The following is a 16,188-nucleotide window of genomic DNA, read 5'->3' on the forward strand; positions in this document are numbered from 1 at the left end:
ACATATCAAAGAAGCAAAAAAAAAACAGTGAAAGTTCATACTCATTTAATAGTTTGAATTTAGTTTGCCTGTATGTTTAATTAAAAAATTATAAACTTTCTTATTTGTAAAAAATATCTTTTAGCACACATTTGTGTATGTTAACATGAAAAACATAAAAGAAAACTAAATTCTTGAATGTATCTTAAAAAATGTGTTGGTTCAACATTAAGTGTGACTTCAAATGTATCTTTAACCCAGAAGGTCTAAACTCATGAATGTAACCCCGCTTTCTCTTTATTTCCTGCCAGCTGAGTTAAACACCATCGCTCCCATCATCTCCAACTTCTACCTGTGCTCCTACGCCTTGATCAACTTCAGCTGCTTCCATGCCTCCATCACCAACTCCCCAGGTACATTCGCTCGGCTGTGGGTTTGGATTCAGGCAGCAAATATGACTCCAAAAAATCTGTACTTGATAGAAGATGGTTGTTGCTGGAATAAGAGGAAAAGAAGATTAGATATTTATTTAACTTTTATATTTAAAAACTCAGTAAACTTTAACCTTTCTTGTCCGAGTTAGTAGAAAATGATGGGAAAAGCTTAAAAAGCTTCAAAACTTTAACATTTCAAAGCTTCATGTACTTTTAGGTATAACAACTGCAGGGACCGTTCAAATATATATTCACATATATACACACATTATATACATATATATATGTGTTTGTGTGTGTGTGTGTATATGTATATGTATATATATAATGTGTGTATATGTGTGTGTGTTTAAGTTCATATTTTGCTAATGTCAATTTTGTTTTATTATTTTCATCTGACTTTTTTCAGTCTTCATGTGAAACTGAAAAATGCGACTGAAACATTTTTCAGTTGTTTCAGTTTCTATGTTTTCTGGTTTTTTTTTTAGCTGTTTTTCAGCTGTAAACAATTGCAGGAAATCTACCTGTACAAGACTTAATTTTATATCTTTTTGAATTTTTTTTTTTTTCATTTTACATTGTCAATGACTTTCTGTCCTTGGTGAGAAACTAACATTAATGCATCACCATTGTACAAAGACATTTATGATTCCTTAAAGTCAAAAAGGGAGTAAATTGAAAAATATTTCACTGTTTTTTTTCAAGCCCCATCTTTGTTTTATGAAATAGATTATTTCTGTCTTCTTTTATTTTGAAAAGGAGACACTAAAACAGCAAATGTTGATTCTCTTTTTGAACGTTTTTATTTTTTCAAAGATGTTTAAGCTCTTCTTGCTCATATTCTGCAGAGGGGTTTTTATAAGCTCAGGTTTGATGGATGGAAGCAGAGGAAGGTCGTGTCGTTCATCTCCTCTGAGGAGCAGGCTGGTGTTTCAGGTGTTTCCTCTGACACATGGAGGTGCTCTAAAGTCTGCATGCTGACTTGAACTGCCCAGTTCTTGATGAAGAGTTCTTGAAATGATCTCATGATGGGACAGATTCTCCAATGTTGAACACAGTTCTTGAAAAAGCAGATTTAACACTCTTCCCGCCGTGTGAGACCTTAGAGATGATGATAAATTTGCAAAACGTATTTTAATACATACAGATATAGTAGGTGTTTCTGGGTATTTTTGAGATCCCTGTCAGCTTTACCTGGATCAGATGAGTTTGCCATTCTGCCAGGACAGAGTCAGTCAGAAAACCAGCAGCCTTCAGGTGGTCATTGTGAGGCTTGTAAGCTAAGCTGCAGCGTCGTGACCCCGGTGTTGGTGCTCTGCCTGCAGGCTGGCGTCCGTCCTTCAGGTTCTACAGTAAGTGGCTGTCTCTGCTGATCTCCGTGGTCTGTGTGGTGATCATGTTCCTGCTGACCTGGTGGGCGGCCATCATTGCCATCGGTGTGGTCATGTTCTTTTTGGGGTACACGCTGTACAAGAAGCCAGGTGAGTTTTCTGCACAGTCCCACGCTGTGGCGCAGGCGCAGAGCCGCGGCTGATTCCTGCTCTGTCTTCAGACGTGAACTGGGGCTCCTCGGTGCAGGCCAGCTCCTACAACATGGCTCTGAACCACTGTGTGGGCCTGAACCTGGTGGAAGACCACGTCAAGAACTACAGGTCAGACAGCAGCTGCAGATGAACACCAGAATGTCTCTAAACTTCTAAAAGAAGCAGCTCAGACAGAAAATTAAATCTGTTTAACAGACATTTCATCTTTGGTAGAATGTGATCAAGCCTGACGTGTGTTGTTTTAGTGCACATTTGTCATAGTCAAGGCCCGGGGGCCGGATCAGGCCCTCCAGATAATTCTATCCGGCCCTCCAGATCATTTTATTTTATTTTTAAAAATATCCTAATATTATCTTACACTTATTTTTTATTTGTGTGATTTTGCCGAAAAACATTTTTATTGAGAGTAAAATATATATTATAATGTAATATAATGTAGTTATTTATTTAAGGTTTAAGTTGATTTATTCTGGAATAATATTCCTGCCTTTCTATTACTCATTTTGTTTGAAAGTTACAGTTTTAAAGTTTTAAAAATTGGCATTCTGCTAGCTTTTTGGACTATTTTGGCATTTACAAAGATTTTTTAGACCATTATGGAGCTTAGATAATATTTTAGCTACATGCTAGCTGTTTTGGCTCATTTAGGCTTTTTTTATTACGTTTTTTAGGCTGTTTTATAGTTAGGCTAATATTTACATGCTAGCTTTTTTTTGGCTTATTTAAGTTTTTTAGGATATTTTGAAGTTTAGCTATTTTTTCAGCTACATGCCTGCAGCTTTGGCTAACCCAGTTTTTTTTCTTTTTTTTTTTAGTTTTTTATGCCAATTTTTCATTCAGCTAATATCTTAGCTGATTATCAGCTTAAGCATTTTTAGCTATCAGCTTCAGAGATTTTAGTTATCAACTTCAGAGTTTTCAGCTATCAGCACTATCATCTTCAGTGGCCAAATTCCGCTTACAGCATTCACAACAGCATTATCGCAGATAATGCTAAGGTGTGTCTTTGATTTTGGCTCCTTATGTGATTGAGTGATTGTTTTAGTGTTTTTATAATAATGTAATGTAATGATTTCATACATCTTGACAGGAAAGGAGAGATTAAATTCTTTCTTGTAAAAGAGAATTTGAGCCCTTAAATTGGTTGTTTTAAGGATTTTAAAATAATCTTGTCAATATAGATGCTTTAATATCTTTAACATTTCCCTTCCTGGAGAAGCTGAGCGTTTGTGACTTTTGCAGGCCGCAGTGTTTGGTACTCACCGGCCCGCCCAGCAGCCGCCCGGCTCTGGTGGATTTGGTTCACTGCTTCACCAAAGACCTGAGTCTGATGATCTGTGGGAGTGTGGTGGACGTGAGTGCAGCTTTCACTGCTCGCTCTTTGCGCTCTTTCCCCGTCTCATCTGCGTTCTTTCTCACCCTTTTGCCAGGGTTCTTCCTCTCCATCGGACTCCGACGGCAGCGCTCACATCTCCTGGCTGAACCGCAGGAAGGTCAAGGCCTTCTACAGAGGGGTGGTGGCGAGAGAGCTGCAGGGGGGCGTGAACATGCTGCTGCAGGTCAGAGCCTTGAATGGTGACTCGTGTGATAACCTCAGAGATATTCACAGTCTGAGTCTGCATTTTATTGAAAAAAAAACTTTGGGGTCCTGAACAGATAGTCCTCAACAGGGAGTATAATTCTAAAGTGGTTTGAGGTCAGTAGGTCAAACGGCCTCAAAGCTATTGAAGAAAAACAAAATTTTACACTGTAAAATTCTTTTGAAAAGTAAAATGCATTCAAATCCAATATAAAGTGTTGAACTTGATAGTCCTCATCTGGAAGTGTTATTCTGAAGCGGTTTGGGGACAATAGGGCAAATGGCCTCAAAGCTAATGAGGAAAAATACACAATTTTACACTATGAAATATTTTTAAAAAGTAAAATGCATTAAATCCAAAGTGCTGAGCCCCATAGTCTTCATCTGGGGGTATTATTCTAAAGTACTTTGAGATCCGTTGGTGAAACGGCCTAAAAGCTATTGAAGAAACCCCCCGAATATTTGTTGAATATCCAACTAACTTCACCTGTGTATTTTTTACATTCTAAATTAGCTTTTTTTCAAACAACATTTTTCACCTGCTTCTAATATACAAATTATTAAATAAATAGAAACTCAGAAATGTTATTTTAAGATTGAATTTCTTCACATTTGTCTTCCATCATCAGAGGAACCCCACAAGAACATGTTGAAAACACCAAACACACAGTTGATTGTGTTAATTTACAGCATGTTTAAGTGTCACCGACGATACCTCAGGTGTTAAAGGGTTAAAGGTGCTGTGTGTTCAGGACAGGCTCTAACTGTTTCTCTCCTGATTGTCCACCAGGGGGCAGGTTTAGGCCGCATCAAGCCCAACGTCCTGGTGATGGGCTTCAAACAGGACTGGCGCACAGAGTCCCCCCAGGCTGCTCACAGCTACATCAGCATCCTGCAGTGAGTGCTCTACCACTGTTCGTGAGCGGCCGTTAGAGCACCGATCACAGCACCGCGTCCTCTTCTCTGTTCCAGTGATGCTTTCGACCTGCAGTACGGCGTGTGTGTGCTGAGGATGAGAGACGGCCTGGACATCTCCTGTCCTCCACAATCACATGGCAAGCTCTTTTTTTCTGACTTCAGATCAGGGAAACTGAGGAATCCCTCTGAAATACTCTTGTTCTTTCAGTCAATCAGGGTTTCGACGGAGGACCAGAAAGTCTTAACGCCACCGCAGCCCAATCCAGCATCAAAGCAGGCTCTTCAAGTACGTTCAGCCTGGAGACACTCACAAAAACTGTATGAACTCCATGAAAATGAACCCTCTTATTGAATGTTTGCAGCTCCAGACATTGCAGAGCTCGTGCCGCAGCCCAGTACTGTGTTTCAGAAGAGTCAGGCAAAGAAGACCATCGATGTGTACTGGCTGTCTGATGATGGAGGTCTGACCACACGCTCCTTCACTCTCTGTCATCTGCAGCATCTCAGCGGCTTTCCTCACCTCTGAGTTTCCCCTGCAGGTCTGACGCTGCTGCTGCCCTACCTGCTGACCCGCCGGAAGCGCTGGGCCAGGTGTAAGGTCAGGGTGTTTGTGGGCGGAGACTCGGATAAGAAGGAGGAGCAGAGAAATGAGTAAGCCCCACAGATATTCACAAAAACGATTTAGGTTATTGTTCCAGTCATTTCAGGGCTCCATCATGGCGCCGTCCAAAAACTGTAAACATTTTTGTTGGAGCCGAAAGTAAACAATTTTCTATGGATGACGTCACAGTCACTCAGTCCAGTTGTCTTATACAGTCAAGGGAATGACTGGTTCAGCTGCCGCTCCACTTGAGTGTTAGGAGAGTGATGACTGTGGATGAGCCGCCTTTCTATCTGCTCCTCGGTTTAGCTTCTAAAGGGGTGCAGAGCCCAAAACTACTCTGCTTTTGGATCCGCTTTGATGATTACATAAACTGCAAAAGAATGATCACATTTAAATAATCCCCTCCGCCTTCCTGCAGCTAACAGAAGTTAGAAGTCAGACAAGCGCCACCTGTTACCAGTTTAAACAGGAAGTGAAAAGTTTCTGTTTCCTCCTCATTTTGCATTTACCTTCACATCTCTTATATATTTAGTTATGCTGTATGTTGAAAGACCTCTTCATAAAAATGTTTATTTTCATGTTCTCGTCCGTAATGGATGCTATGATCCAGCAGTTTGCAAACGTCATCAACGTTGTTCTGACGCACAACTCTTCCATGTCTCTTTAGGGTTCTTTCTCTGATCAAGAAGTTCCGGCTGGGTTTCCAACACGTGGAAGTTCTTCCAGATGTCTACCAGAGTCCTCAGCCCATGAAGTAAGAGCGCCACTGTGAGGCTGGAAGATCCGTGCTGCTGCTGTTGCAGATGATCTGGAACGGCATCACACCACCATGAATCAGAGGATCATTCTCTGGAGGGTTCTGAAGGGAGGAGGATGGTTTTTGTAGAGAAGACTGAGATATTGTTGAAATGGATTTGGTTCATTTACATCTTTCTCTTTTGTTTTATAGATAAAGGTATCTTTATAATTTAGTTAGATGTAAAAGAAAGACTTTAAACTGCCTAATCAAGACTTTCATAAAATCTCCAGTTTTACAGTAAAAACTCTGAAAGTTAGCAGAAAACTGCATGATAGCGATGTCACTCCACTCCCATGATCAGGTTTTACATAAGATTTGAGTCAATCTATGCTTAATAGATCAATAATCGATCTATAATAAATAGACACCGATCCATAGCACATAAAGCTAAAGTCCGCTAGCTTGATGCTAACGTTTAATGAAATTTCCCATAGGACGGTTAATGCTTGGTCGACCTAAACATACATTACTGACTAAATGAACATCTTACTATTTAAAAAAAATTGTGGTCTACAAGCGCAGTTTTTTTGCTCATTCTTTGCTTATTCTTCTTGAAAAAAGTGTGCTTGAATAGCACAAGCTCCGAACAGAAACGTCCTCCAGGAGAAGCAGAACAATGTTTACAATGGTACAAATCTGAACATTTTAGTAAGAACTTCTCTTTTTGAGAAAGAATGTAATACTGGATGATCTTAACAATCTCATTATTTCACTAATAGATTTGACAGTATATGAACTTTATCAGATTAATATGAATATATCCAGAAACATATAGTAGAGGATTAATATATTTCTAAACAAATGTGTCTAAATGTGCAAACTTTGTAAACTCAAAATGGATTGAATCAAATTAAATTGGGAGGATCGAAAGAATTGAAAAAAATCTGAATTGAATTGATCCAGGCTGTGGAATTGAATCATTTCTGGAAATTACCATCGATCCCCAGGCCTGGTTTAAAACAGTCATTGGATAACTCTAAGCTGTATTTGAGCAGAGGTCCAACATGCTGATATGTTCAAACACGTGTTTGAACAGCTGATATTTTGGAGGTCACAGCGTATTTGTAGAGTTAAATAAATGTTGCTCCTCCCCGACATCACTGCCCCCTGCTAAATAAAATAAACCCCTCATGTGGACGTTTATGATCAAGCTAAAGTTGCAGAATTCTGCTGATATGAAAATTTGAGTCAAGTTTAAGGCTGCTGGGACTCACAGCTCCACTGCAGCAGTAGTATTAATGATATTCTAAAAGAGATGAAAGCAGCAGAGTAACTTCTGTATGTTTGCTGTCCAGCGTCCATCAGTTTGAGAACATGATCCGCAGCTTCAGGCTGGATTCAAACCCCAAACAAGAGTGCGACTCTGAGCTTCTGAGGCAGCAGGATGCACCTTGGATGATCTCTGACCAGGACTTAGAGAAGAACATGGCCAAGGTTTGACACAGTCTGAAAGCACTCGTGTGAGTCCTCCCCCTCCTCCGGTGTGAAACGTCTCTCTCTGCAGTCTCTCCGACAGATCCGCCTGAACGAGGTGCTGCTGGACTACTCCAGAGAGGCTGCTCTCATTATACTGTGAGGCCTTCAAGCACTTGAACCAAGTTAAGACGTGGAGCTTTTTACCTACAAGCTTAATGTGTTTCCTGACAGCACCATGCCTGTGGGGAGAAGAGGGGTGTGTCCCAGCACACTGTACCTGGCGTGGCTCGACATCTTGTCCCGGGACCTCAGACCTCCAGTGCTCCTGGTCAGAGGAAACCAAGAGAGCGTTCTCACCTTCTACTGCCAGTAAACCGTGTCTCCAAGAGTCCGCTGCATCAACGCAGCCCGACACGGTCTGCCAATCAATGCTACCTGATTTGTTTTTCAGCATCTAATAGCTCAATTATGTTTGTCACAGATTGTTTCTGAGTGATGCTGCACTGTAAAGCTTTTCAAAAGATAAGAAGAGTTACTGATTTATCCTACCTTTTTGAAAATAGTGATTAATCCTGGAGCAAAGTCATTTTTGTATCCATATTCACAGGCATGACTTTTATAAGTGGGATCATTTTTGATTAAACACTGGCAGAAATTTTGTAAATAAAGTTACAAGAATCTTTATTTTTTTTCCCCCTTTTTTTATCTTTGTTTATGTTATTTATCTGAAATACGGGAGAAAAAATAAACAGCTGAATATAGAAGAACAAAGCAAAGAAGAATGAATGTGCAATATCTTTACCAATGATTGAAGAAAAGTCGGAGGAATTTTAAAAATATATCAGATCAAATTTGTAAAAATTCAGTATTTTAATTTTACACGCCGCTGTTTGTTTTATACCTTTATACATATTGTAGTAATACATTATCAATCCGAGAATACACTGTTATAATGCAAGAATTTCTGAATTAGCTCAGCTTATACCCAAATACTATCATAGATATTTTTAGATAACATTAAGCTTTAAACTGAAGTTATGCAATATATTTTACATAATACAATAAATGATTAACTGCTGACCTCTAACGGCTCTGTTGTTTTTCTCACTGAGGCTTGATCTGCAGAAGCTCTGGTTGGTTTGTTCTGCACAATCTGGAGCATTAAACTTCTTTTTTGTGTGAAAATGTCATCCATTATGCTGATTTTTGCCACCTACCTTGTTGTAATTACTTATTCAGGTGTTGGGTCCATATCCTCAATATTTATTTTTTTACATTTAAGATGAAAATGTTGTATCCGTTTTTCAGGATCATCTCGCTAAAACCAAACGTTAATGTATCAGTTTTATTGTGCATTATGAAATTTGAGTGCTATACATTACATGTTTATATAACTATATTTTTATGTCATCGTAACTCTCTGGAGTTGTTTGAGTACAACGTTGCTGGAAAACTCCAGCATGATCTTTTGGTTGACAGCTGATGCAATGATACTGATGCAATGTCATTGGTTTAACAAAAACATCCAAAAGTTTGTGACTTTGACCAAAGATCGTATGAGAAAACAGAGTTCTCACTCTGTGTCCCGTGTGATCAACTCAGTATTTTACAGGAAATCGAGTTCTACGCTTAGGAAAAGATAGTAGTTTAAAATAAATGAAATCATTTATTTTTTATTTATAAATGAAATCATTTATTTTACAGAAGCTTAAAACGTGTCTCATTATTGACTTTCTAAAAATCATTTTGTTTTCATATTTTTCAAACACACGATCTTCGTGAGTTTAGACGTTCTTGGCGCATGCTCAAAGGCTAAAGATTCCGCGAGCCTCCACGTCTCTGCACGAGCAAGCTGTAGCCAATCAGGAGCTTCCACCGTGTGTTTGCAAACACTGTAAAGACCCGGATGTCCCGTTCTCGGACATTCTTCTGAGTCTTTTCTTCGCGGCTGGAAACTCGCAGGACTTATTCGAGTCTTCTAAACAGATTAAAGATTCCAGCGGCGAACCGAGTCAACATGGATGTGAGGGGATCTCCACAAAAGACCACCAGTCTTCTCATCAAAACCCCCAGCCAGGCTCAGGAGGACCGAACCGTCGACGGTGTCAGTCTGAGCTGGACCGTCAGGGATCTGAAAACCCACTTGTCGACTGTCTACCCAACGAGACCGGTGAGTTCCGAGACCGCCCGGTTCTGACGAGGACCGACACGAAGCCGCCGTCTCACCCGCGGCGCGGTCCCGGGCCCGGGGCGTTACATAACTCGGTTAAGTGTTCCCGGTAACCCGCATTAAAGCCGAAACCGGTTTGTCAAACACAACACATGATGTGAACAACAGGGTGTGCCGGGCGTTTGTTTATGTGACACCATTTCGTGACACCAAGAGGAAACCGGAAACGACAGGAAAATAATTTAAACGATTCATTTCGAGTTCTCTAATGTCTAAATCTAATTTTATAGAACATTTTGTGAGTCATGTTTGTTGTTAGTTTTAGCTGTGTAGTGTCTCTGTGTACCCCTCCCTGATCAAAAATGCTGCCCCCCCTTGTTTGAGGGGGAAGCCCGCAGTGTTCTGGAATGTCCTACACTCTTTTTAGGAACCATCTTTGTAGTCCAGATCAGCTTTTCTGTTGAAACAATTCAAATCATTCTGTGACATTTACAGTTTTTTTTCTATGTAATTTTCTATATTTTTTTATGATGGCCACCATTAAAAGTTAAAAAATAAAGTTGTAAAATTATGAGGAAAAAAATCACAACACAATCAACATAATTCCAGTAGATTCTGAAGGAGAAAAGCGCCTCAAGAATCTACTGTAATTATGTTGAAAGTTATAGTAAATCAAAGAACATAAACACTGGTGTTAAAGGGTTAAAGTCTTATGGTGATGCCACAATAATAAGGCTTTAGTTTATCTTAGGAATCCATGTGTCATAATGCATTTGAACCTCTGCAGCTCCACTGCCGACCGTCTAAACGGCTCGTCTGCTGCTTGTGGGTCAAAAAATCACTATTTTCAGAATTTTTTAGGAAAACCACAAAACCTCTAAGTTGCTGGTTAATGTATCCAGCTAAACACCTGCAGTCGGCCAACTCCAACCACTTCTCCCTCCATGAACGACATGATTACTCCCAAATCTGAGACATTTTTTTTTTACAGCAGAGGTTCCATTTCATCTCAAGCAGGGGTGGGCAAACTATGGCCCGAGGTTCACATGTGGCTAATCAAGTTAATGAATAAAATTAATTATATTGATAACCCATTTTAATGTTTGCCTCTTTTTTCTGGTGTCTCCACTTAGAACAGGGGTGTCAAACTCAACCGCACAAAAGGCCAAAATCCAAAACGCATCTTAGGTCGCGGGCCAAACAGGATAAACAATTTTTAAAACTATAAAATTTTAACATAATAATGAACTATTACCTGTGTGAATGCTGAATTTGGCCACTGAAGATGCTGAAATTGATTGTTAAAAATGTTGAAGCTGATAGCCAGCTAAAATATTAGCTTAATTCCAAATTAGCCTAAAAAACTTTGGCTACCCAAAACAACTAGCATGATGTAGTTAAAAAAATAGCAAAACTTTAAAATAGCCTAAAAACTGAAAAAAGTCTAAATTAGCCAAAACAGCTAGCATGTATCTGAAATATTAGCTAAAAATCTTAGAATGCCTATTTTGAAAACTTTAAAACCGTAACTTTTAACATAATTATGAATAATAAAAAGGCAGGAAAGTAATTCTGGAATAAATCAACTTAAACCTTAAATAACTTTCAATATTTTACTCTCCATAAAAATACATTTTGTCAAAATTATACAAGTTAGAAATAAGCACAAGATAACATCGGGTCATTAATAACAATAAAATAAAATGATCTGGAGGGCCAGATCCGGCCCCCGGGCCTTGACTTTGGCACGTGCCATTGATGGTGCTCTACAAATAAACTGACCTCTGTCTAGGTGTAGAAAGTTACTCTGCATCCATGTGTTGTTGGAAGATTTGTTGTTTTTTTCAATGTTCAGATGTGGGTTTTTCTATTTTCTACACGTGTTTCTACCAAACAAAAGCTAATCATCGACAGGATTTTACTCAGAGTCTTCTGCCTGAAGTCTTGCTGGAATCGACGTTTGAATCAACACCTGTGACTTTGTGTTCTTCAGGCTGTGAGTGAGCAGAGGCTGATCTTTGCTGGGAAGCTGCTGCCGGACCATCTGCACCTGAAGGATCTCTTCAAACAGGTGATTGAAAAAAGCCACCAAACACAGAAGAGCAGAAGGAGAACAGAGAGCTGCTGGTGAACATGTGACAGCCGGCCACAGGCAGCGTCGGTGTTTAAAGAGGAAATGCAAAGTTCTGCGGCTCTTCAACCAGTCTGAGCTGATACCATCCAGGATGGAAAAGGATCAGATAGATGCTTTACTAGAATGGGGGTGTTTGGATTGAACTTGATCTGCTCAACGTTTTTCTGTTTGGTTCTTACAATAATACAGATGTTTGATTAGATATAAAAATAATCTGTTGTCCCGGTAAATTAGCAAGAAAACTAAAATAATAATAATGATGAAAGGGTTACTAAAAAAGATTATCCAAAATGGGTCTGGATAAATTAATGTTAAAAATTCAAATCAAACAACAACAAAAAAATCAAACATGACCTAAAAGTTTCATTAAAACCACTCGGAAGCTTCTGGAAAATTACATATTTCCTGTTCACAGGCTGACATTGTTCCCACGCTGCACCTGGTCTGCACAGTGAGGAGTCCACCCCCACCTGGAGCTCCGCCTAAGGTGAGTTTCTGCTGACCTGAGCTCTCTTGAACGCAGCTTACAGACTCCTATTTGAGGAGGAGTTTTTATCTTCACTGCTTCACTGGTTTTATGCTGTGCTCTAAACATTTCTGCGTAGCAAAGAGCAGCTGCAGGTTTCCTCCTGCTCCTCTCTGAGGACCGAACCTCATTTGCATAAGTTCCACTTCTGTGTGAAACCAGATGCCGGTCTTCTTCTGACAAACGAATGTGCAGCAGAGCATTTCCACTGATGCGCTGCTTTCCTCTGCAGACCACAGACTCCCATCAGCCACCTGCTGCCTCTCCCATGCCGGCCTCGGCCTCTGTCCAGACCTCCAGCGCGCCCGAGCTGAGGCAGAGGAGGCAGACGTCTCCCCCCACAGCTGCTGCGCCCCCGCCGTCTTCCCCAGGAGCCGCTGCATGGTGAGCCGGCCAGAAAAGACCCTCATCTATTCAGCTTCATTTAAAACAAGGCATCTCTGATTGGAGAACAGCAGCAGACTGACTTCTCTGTTCTCCTGCAGGTCTGAGGCCCCCCAGGTGACCCCGCCCACCTTCCCAGCGTTCTCCCTGTACAGCCCCCAGCAGCTGCTGTGGCTGCAGCACGTCTACGCCCGCCAGTACTACATGCAGTAGTGAGTGTCCTCTCTGAAGCTCCGCCGTTCTTTGGCGGTTCAAAGTTCTGACGTGACTGTCCGTCTTCAGCCACGCAGCTCTGGCAGCAGCCGGCTCCTCCTCGTCTCTGACCGCCGTCAGCCCCTACCCTCCTGTCCCCGCCCACCAAGTTCCTGTCCCGCCTCCGCTGGCCAACCAGAACCCCATCGACAACCTGCCGGCCAATCAGAACCCCGTGCAGGACGCGGGCTTCATCAATGCCGGGGAGGCCAACCAGAACATGCGGATGAACGCGCAGGGGGGCGCCGTGGTGGAGGACGAGGACGGGGTGGAGCGCGACTGGCTGGACCATCTGTACTCTGCAGCCAGGCTGGGGGTTCTGCTGGTGATCGTCTACTTCAACTCCAGCCTGAGCCGCTTCCTGCTGGTGACCAGCACGCTGCTGCTCATGTACCTGTGAGTAACAAGCTCCTCCCACCAGCAGAAACATCCACACAACCTCATCTCTGTTCCTCAAACCGAGTTCAAATCCATTTTTTCAACATTTGAGATCCAAAAAATATATATATATATTTTAAGTAATAGTAAAACAATAATCTTTATTAATTGAAGATATGTTCAGCTTCATAAAGTTAACAGCATTAAAAAGAAAAGTAGGGCCACTCAAGAAATAATCTAAAAAACAACAGGTTTGTTTTCCTCATTTAAGACAAATAAAGTCGAGTCATTGAATTTGTCTTCATGGTGGGATGTTCTGTTTAAGCCTTTCTGGCTCTGATCCGACTCCAAGTCATTTGATGTTGAGGACTTGCCAATATTAAGTCCTGATCTGATACTTTTGCAACACAAAAAATGAAGTTTAGTTAAACTTTATTCCACTAGTTAACAAACCACTCTATTTTTTTTTAATCAATCTTCTCCCACAAAACATCTTTGGTGTTTGAATTAAACAGCTGTAATTCTCTTAAACACACACATCTCACTGTCTTGTCCCTCAAAATCTGGACAGCGTGACCATCCGTGCGCTCGCCGCTCCTGTGTCTGCGAAAAATGGTCTGTCAATCGAGCGGAGACTTCCCAAAGTTACTCTAGAATATTTTACAGATTTTGAAACTTGATGCACTCAAAAGGTGCACCAGATTATTAGACACACAGTCAATTTTTTGAGAAAAGCTTAGGCTTTTAAGTGCGCCTCATAGTGCAGAAAATGCGTTTAGGTTTGAGTCACTATTGATTTTTGTGGATTTGTAGGTTGTTGTTGAGTTCAGATGAAAGAAAAAAAAAAAAAAAATTAAAAATGTTTTTTTCAAAATTAAAAAAAATGAAAAATTGAAATAAATCTTGAGAATTTGAAAACAAAATACAGAAAAATCAAATAAAAAAAAGTATAAATGTAAAACAGCAGTGAAAACTGGAAAATCAAAATTGAAACTGAAAGTGAAGATGCAGAAAAGCAAGAAAAATGAAAATGCAAAACAAAAGCTTTTACTAATGGACAATTTATTTTTTTAATAGTTAATTTTTACATTTATAGTTTTTTTTTAATTCAAGTTTTCAGATTTTTTTTCAATATTTATTTTTAGTTTTCAGCCTTTTTTTTTCAAAATTTCCCAACTTTTTTTTTTTTTTTCTCCAAATTTAGAATGTCTTTTTTCACAGTTACAATGTCTATTTTTCAAGTTTTCAATCTGTTTTTTCGTTCACTTTAAGCTGATCCTGGTTTGACCCCATACGAGTGGGTCGGACCATGAACATAATATCAAAATAATCTATGGTCAGCTTGTTATCTGTAACTGTGTTCTTTCATTTCTACAATGGAAACAAAATCCCTAAACCAACCTAGTAGCCTAATCACCTATTGTACATTTTTATTGTTTATTTCTTGATCTCTTGTTATTCTGGTCTTGTGTCTCCTTTGCTCCCCCTAGTGGCGCATTGTGTCCATGTCTTTAACCCTTTAACACCACAGCTCCAGTGTTTGTTTTTTGATTTACTGTAACTTTCACGCCGCTTTTCTCCTTCAGAATCTGCTGGAATTACATTGATCGTGTTAACTGTTGAAAAGTTACAGTATGTTAAAGATTTTTGTGTTTAAGCGTCACAGATGACGCCTCAGGTGTTAAACCATAATTCACCACAGGAATGTGCTAAAAACTTTCTTTTTTCCCCTCAACATCCCTATATTTTTTCCTCTTCATGACTGGGCCGTATGTTTGACACCCCTGCTGTTGAACCTCTGCAGTGTCTAAAATGTTCTGATCATTCACCATTGCATTCCACAGACACACGGCAGGCTGGTTTCCCTTCCGGAGGCGAGTGCAGGTCCAGCAGAACCCGGACAGGAACCCTCCTCCAGATCTGGTGAGAACAACAGCCTGTTTCTGCAGCAGAGAAGTTTGTCCTGAGCAGCATCAGAGGGAGCTGAAACTCTGTCCATTCCTTTATCAGGCGGGTGAAGCAGCTGGCGGCCAGGGGGAGGAGCCTGCAGCTGAGGGGCCAGAGGGGGCCAGCTCCATGACAGCGGTGTTGGTGCCTCCTCACAGAGTGTCCATCATGTGGACGGCCTGGGTCTTCTTCAAAGGGTTCTTCTCCTCCCTCATACCTGAGGTTCCTCAGGAGATGGCCCACTGATGCACTCTTTATCCTTCTGGAGCTTCTGCTGGAGGCGGGAGCTGAGGATCATCGGGCTGAGAGGAAACGGCTGCTGGGGGACGGCGGGCCCTCCGGTGGGGTCCCTCATCGCCTCCTGCATTTGACAGTTGAGCTGCAGACGGCAGCGACATGGAGCTCTGGGGCTCGAGCCACTGTGCACGTGTTCTGCCCACAGACTGGTGGAGCGTGCACGGACCAACACGGATCAGGACGCTGAAGAATCCACAGATCAGACCCAGGGTTTCCACACGAGCTGCTATAGGAAGATCTCTCGTTATTCAACCAAAGGCAGAAACGTGTTTGAACTCACGATCATGTGACCTGTCATGTGACCTGTCATGTGACTCCTCTGCAGGCTGCAGAAGGAGTCTTATCTGCCAAATGAAGCTGTAAAACACTGTAAATATTTTCCACACTAAGCACTTTAACAGGCTTTGATGCTAACTTCCTCTTCATTAGAATGACTTGTTTTAAAAGTTTCTGCAGAGTTTTAATTTTTATCGCTTCTAAATATGAAAATAGGTTTTTCAAAATTGTAGAATTATGGTAAACATTTTAATGTCAGAGATTTTCCAGTGATGTACGAGGACAAGCTGCAATAAAAGTTTTCTAGATAAAAGATCCCTGCTGTGTTTTCACTCGTCTGAATGTGAAGGGAGGAGCTCTGAGCTCTGGGAGGCGGAGCTGACACATGGAGAGAAATAATGAGTTTTTATGGTCAAACAGCAACCCTATCGTCCATTAGCAACAGGTGATACACGAAAAACTGTAACCGGTGTCAGATTTTGTTCTGAACCCCCCGCCTCAGTGTGTTGTGAGAGCATTCCAGACAAATTGTCAATGATATATAATAGCAA

The 16,188-nt window shown here is 40.9% G+C and overlaps 2 protein-coding genes across 2 annotated transcripts in view; both read left to right on the plus strand.

The window, feature by feature from the left end:
• slc12a3 (solute carrier family 12 member 3) overlaps positions 1–8,357 on the plus strand; it is a 16,665-nt gene extending 8,308 nt beyond the window's left edge. The window contains exons 13-26 of the mRNA XM_024264251.1: positions 291–392; positions 1,739–1,894; positions 1,966–2,065; positions 3,200–3,311; positions 3,388–3,516; positions 4,327–4,433; positions 4,509–4,591; positions 4,663–4,740; positions 4,817–4,915; positions 4,994–5,105; positions 5,726–5,812; positions 7,153–7,291; positions 7,362–7,429; positions 7,505–8,357. Coding sequence (XP_024120019.1) covers positions 291–392; positions 1,739–1,894; positions 1,966–2,065; positions 3,200–3,311; positions 3,388–3,516; positions 4,327–4,433; positions 4,509–4,591; positions 4,663–4,740; positions 4,817–4,915; positions 4,994–5,105; positions 5,726–5,812; positions 7,153–7,291; positions 7,362–7,429; positions 7,505–7,646 — 1,514 coding nt within the window. The 3' untranslated portion in view covers positions 7,647–8,357. The remainder of the gene's footprint in view (positions 1–290; positions 393–1,738; positions 1,895–1,965; positions 2,066–3,199; positions 3,312–3,387; positions 3,517–4,326; positions 4,434–4,508; positions 4,592–4,662; positions 4,741–4,816; positions 4,916–4,993; positions 5,106–5,725; positions 5,813–7,152; positions 7,292–7,361; positions 7,430–7,504) is intronic.
• A 770-nt stretch (positions 8,358–9,127) lies between these two features.
• Positions 9,128–15,952, plus strand: herpud1 (homocysteine-inducible, endoplasmic reticulum stress-inducible, ubiquitin-like domain member 1). The gene is made up of 8 exons (XM_024264253.2): positions 9,128–9,443; positions 11,437–11,514; positions 11,993–12,064; positions 12,336–12,487; positions 12,589–12,699; positions 12,770–13,135; positions 14,962–15,040; positions 15,128–15,952. The coding sequence occupies exons 1-8, from the start codon at positions 9,291–9,293 to the stop codon at positions 15,308–15,310; spliced, it is 1,194 nt and encodes a 397-aa protein (XP_024120021.1). The 5' UTR covers positions 9,128–9,290; the 3' UTR covers positions 15,311–15,952.
• Positions 15,953–16,188: the final 236 nt, after the last annotated feature.

This window comes from Oryzias melastigma, linkage group LG2 (genome assembly GCF_002922805.2).
Source record: "Oryzias melastigma strain HK-1 linkage group LG2, ASM292280v2, whole genome shotgun sequence".
NCBI classification, from domain to species: domain Eukaryota; kingdom Metazoa; phylum Chordata; class Actinopteri; order Beloniformes; family Adrianichthyidae; genus Oryzias; species Oryzias melastigma.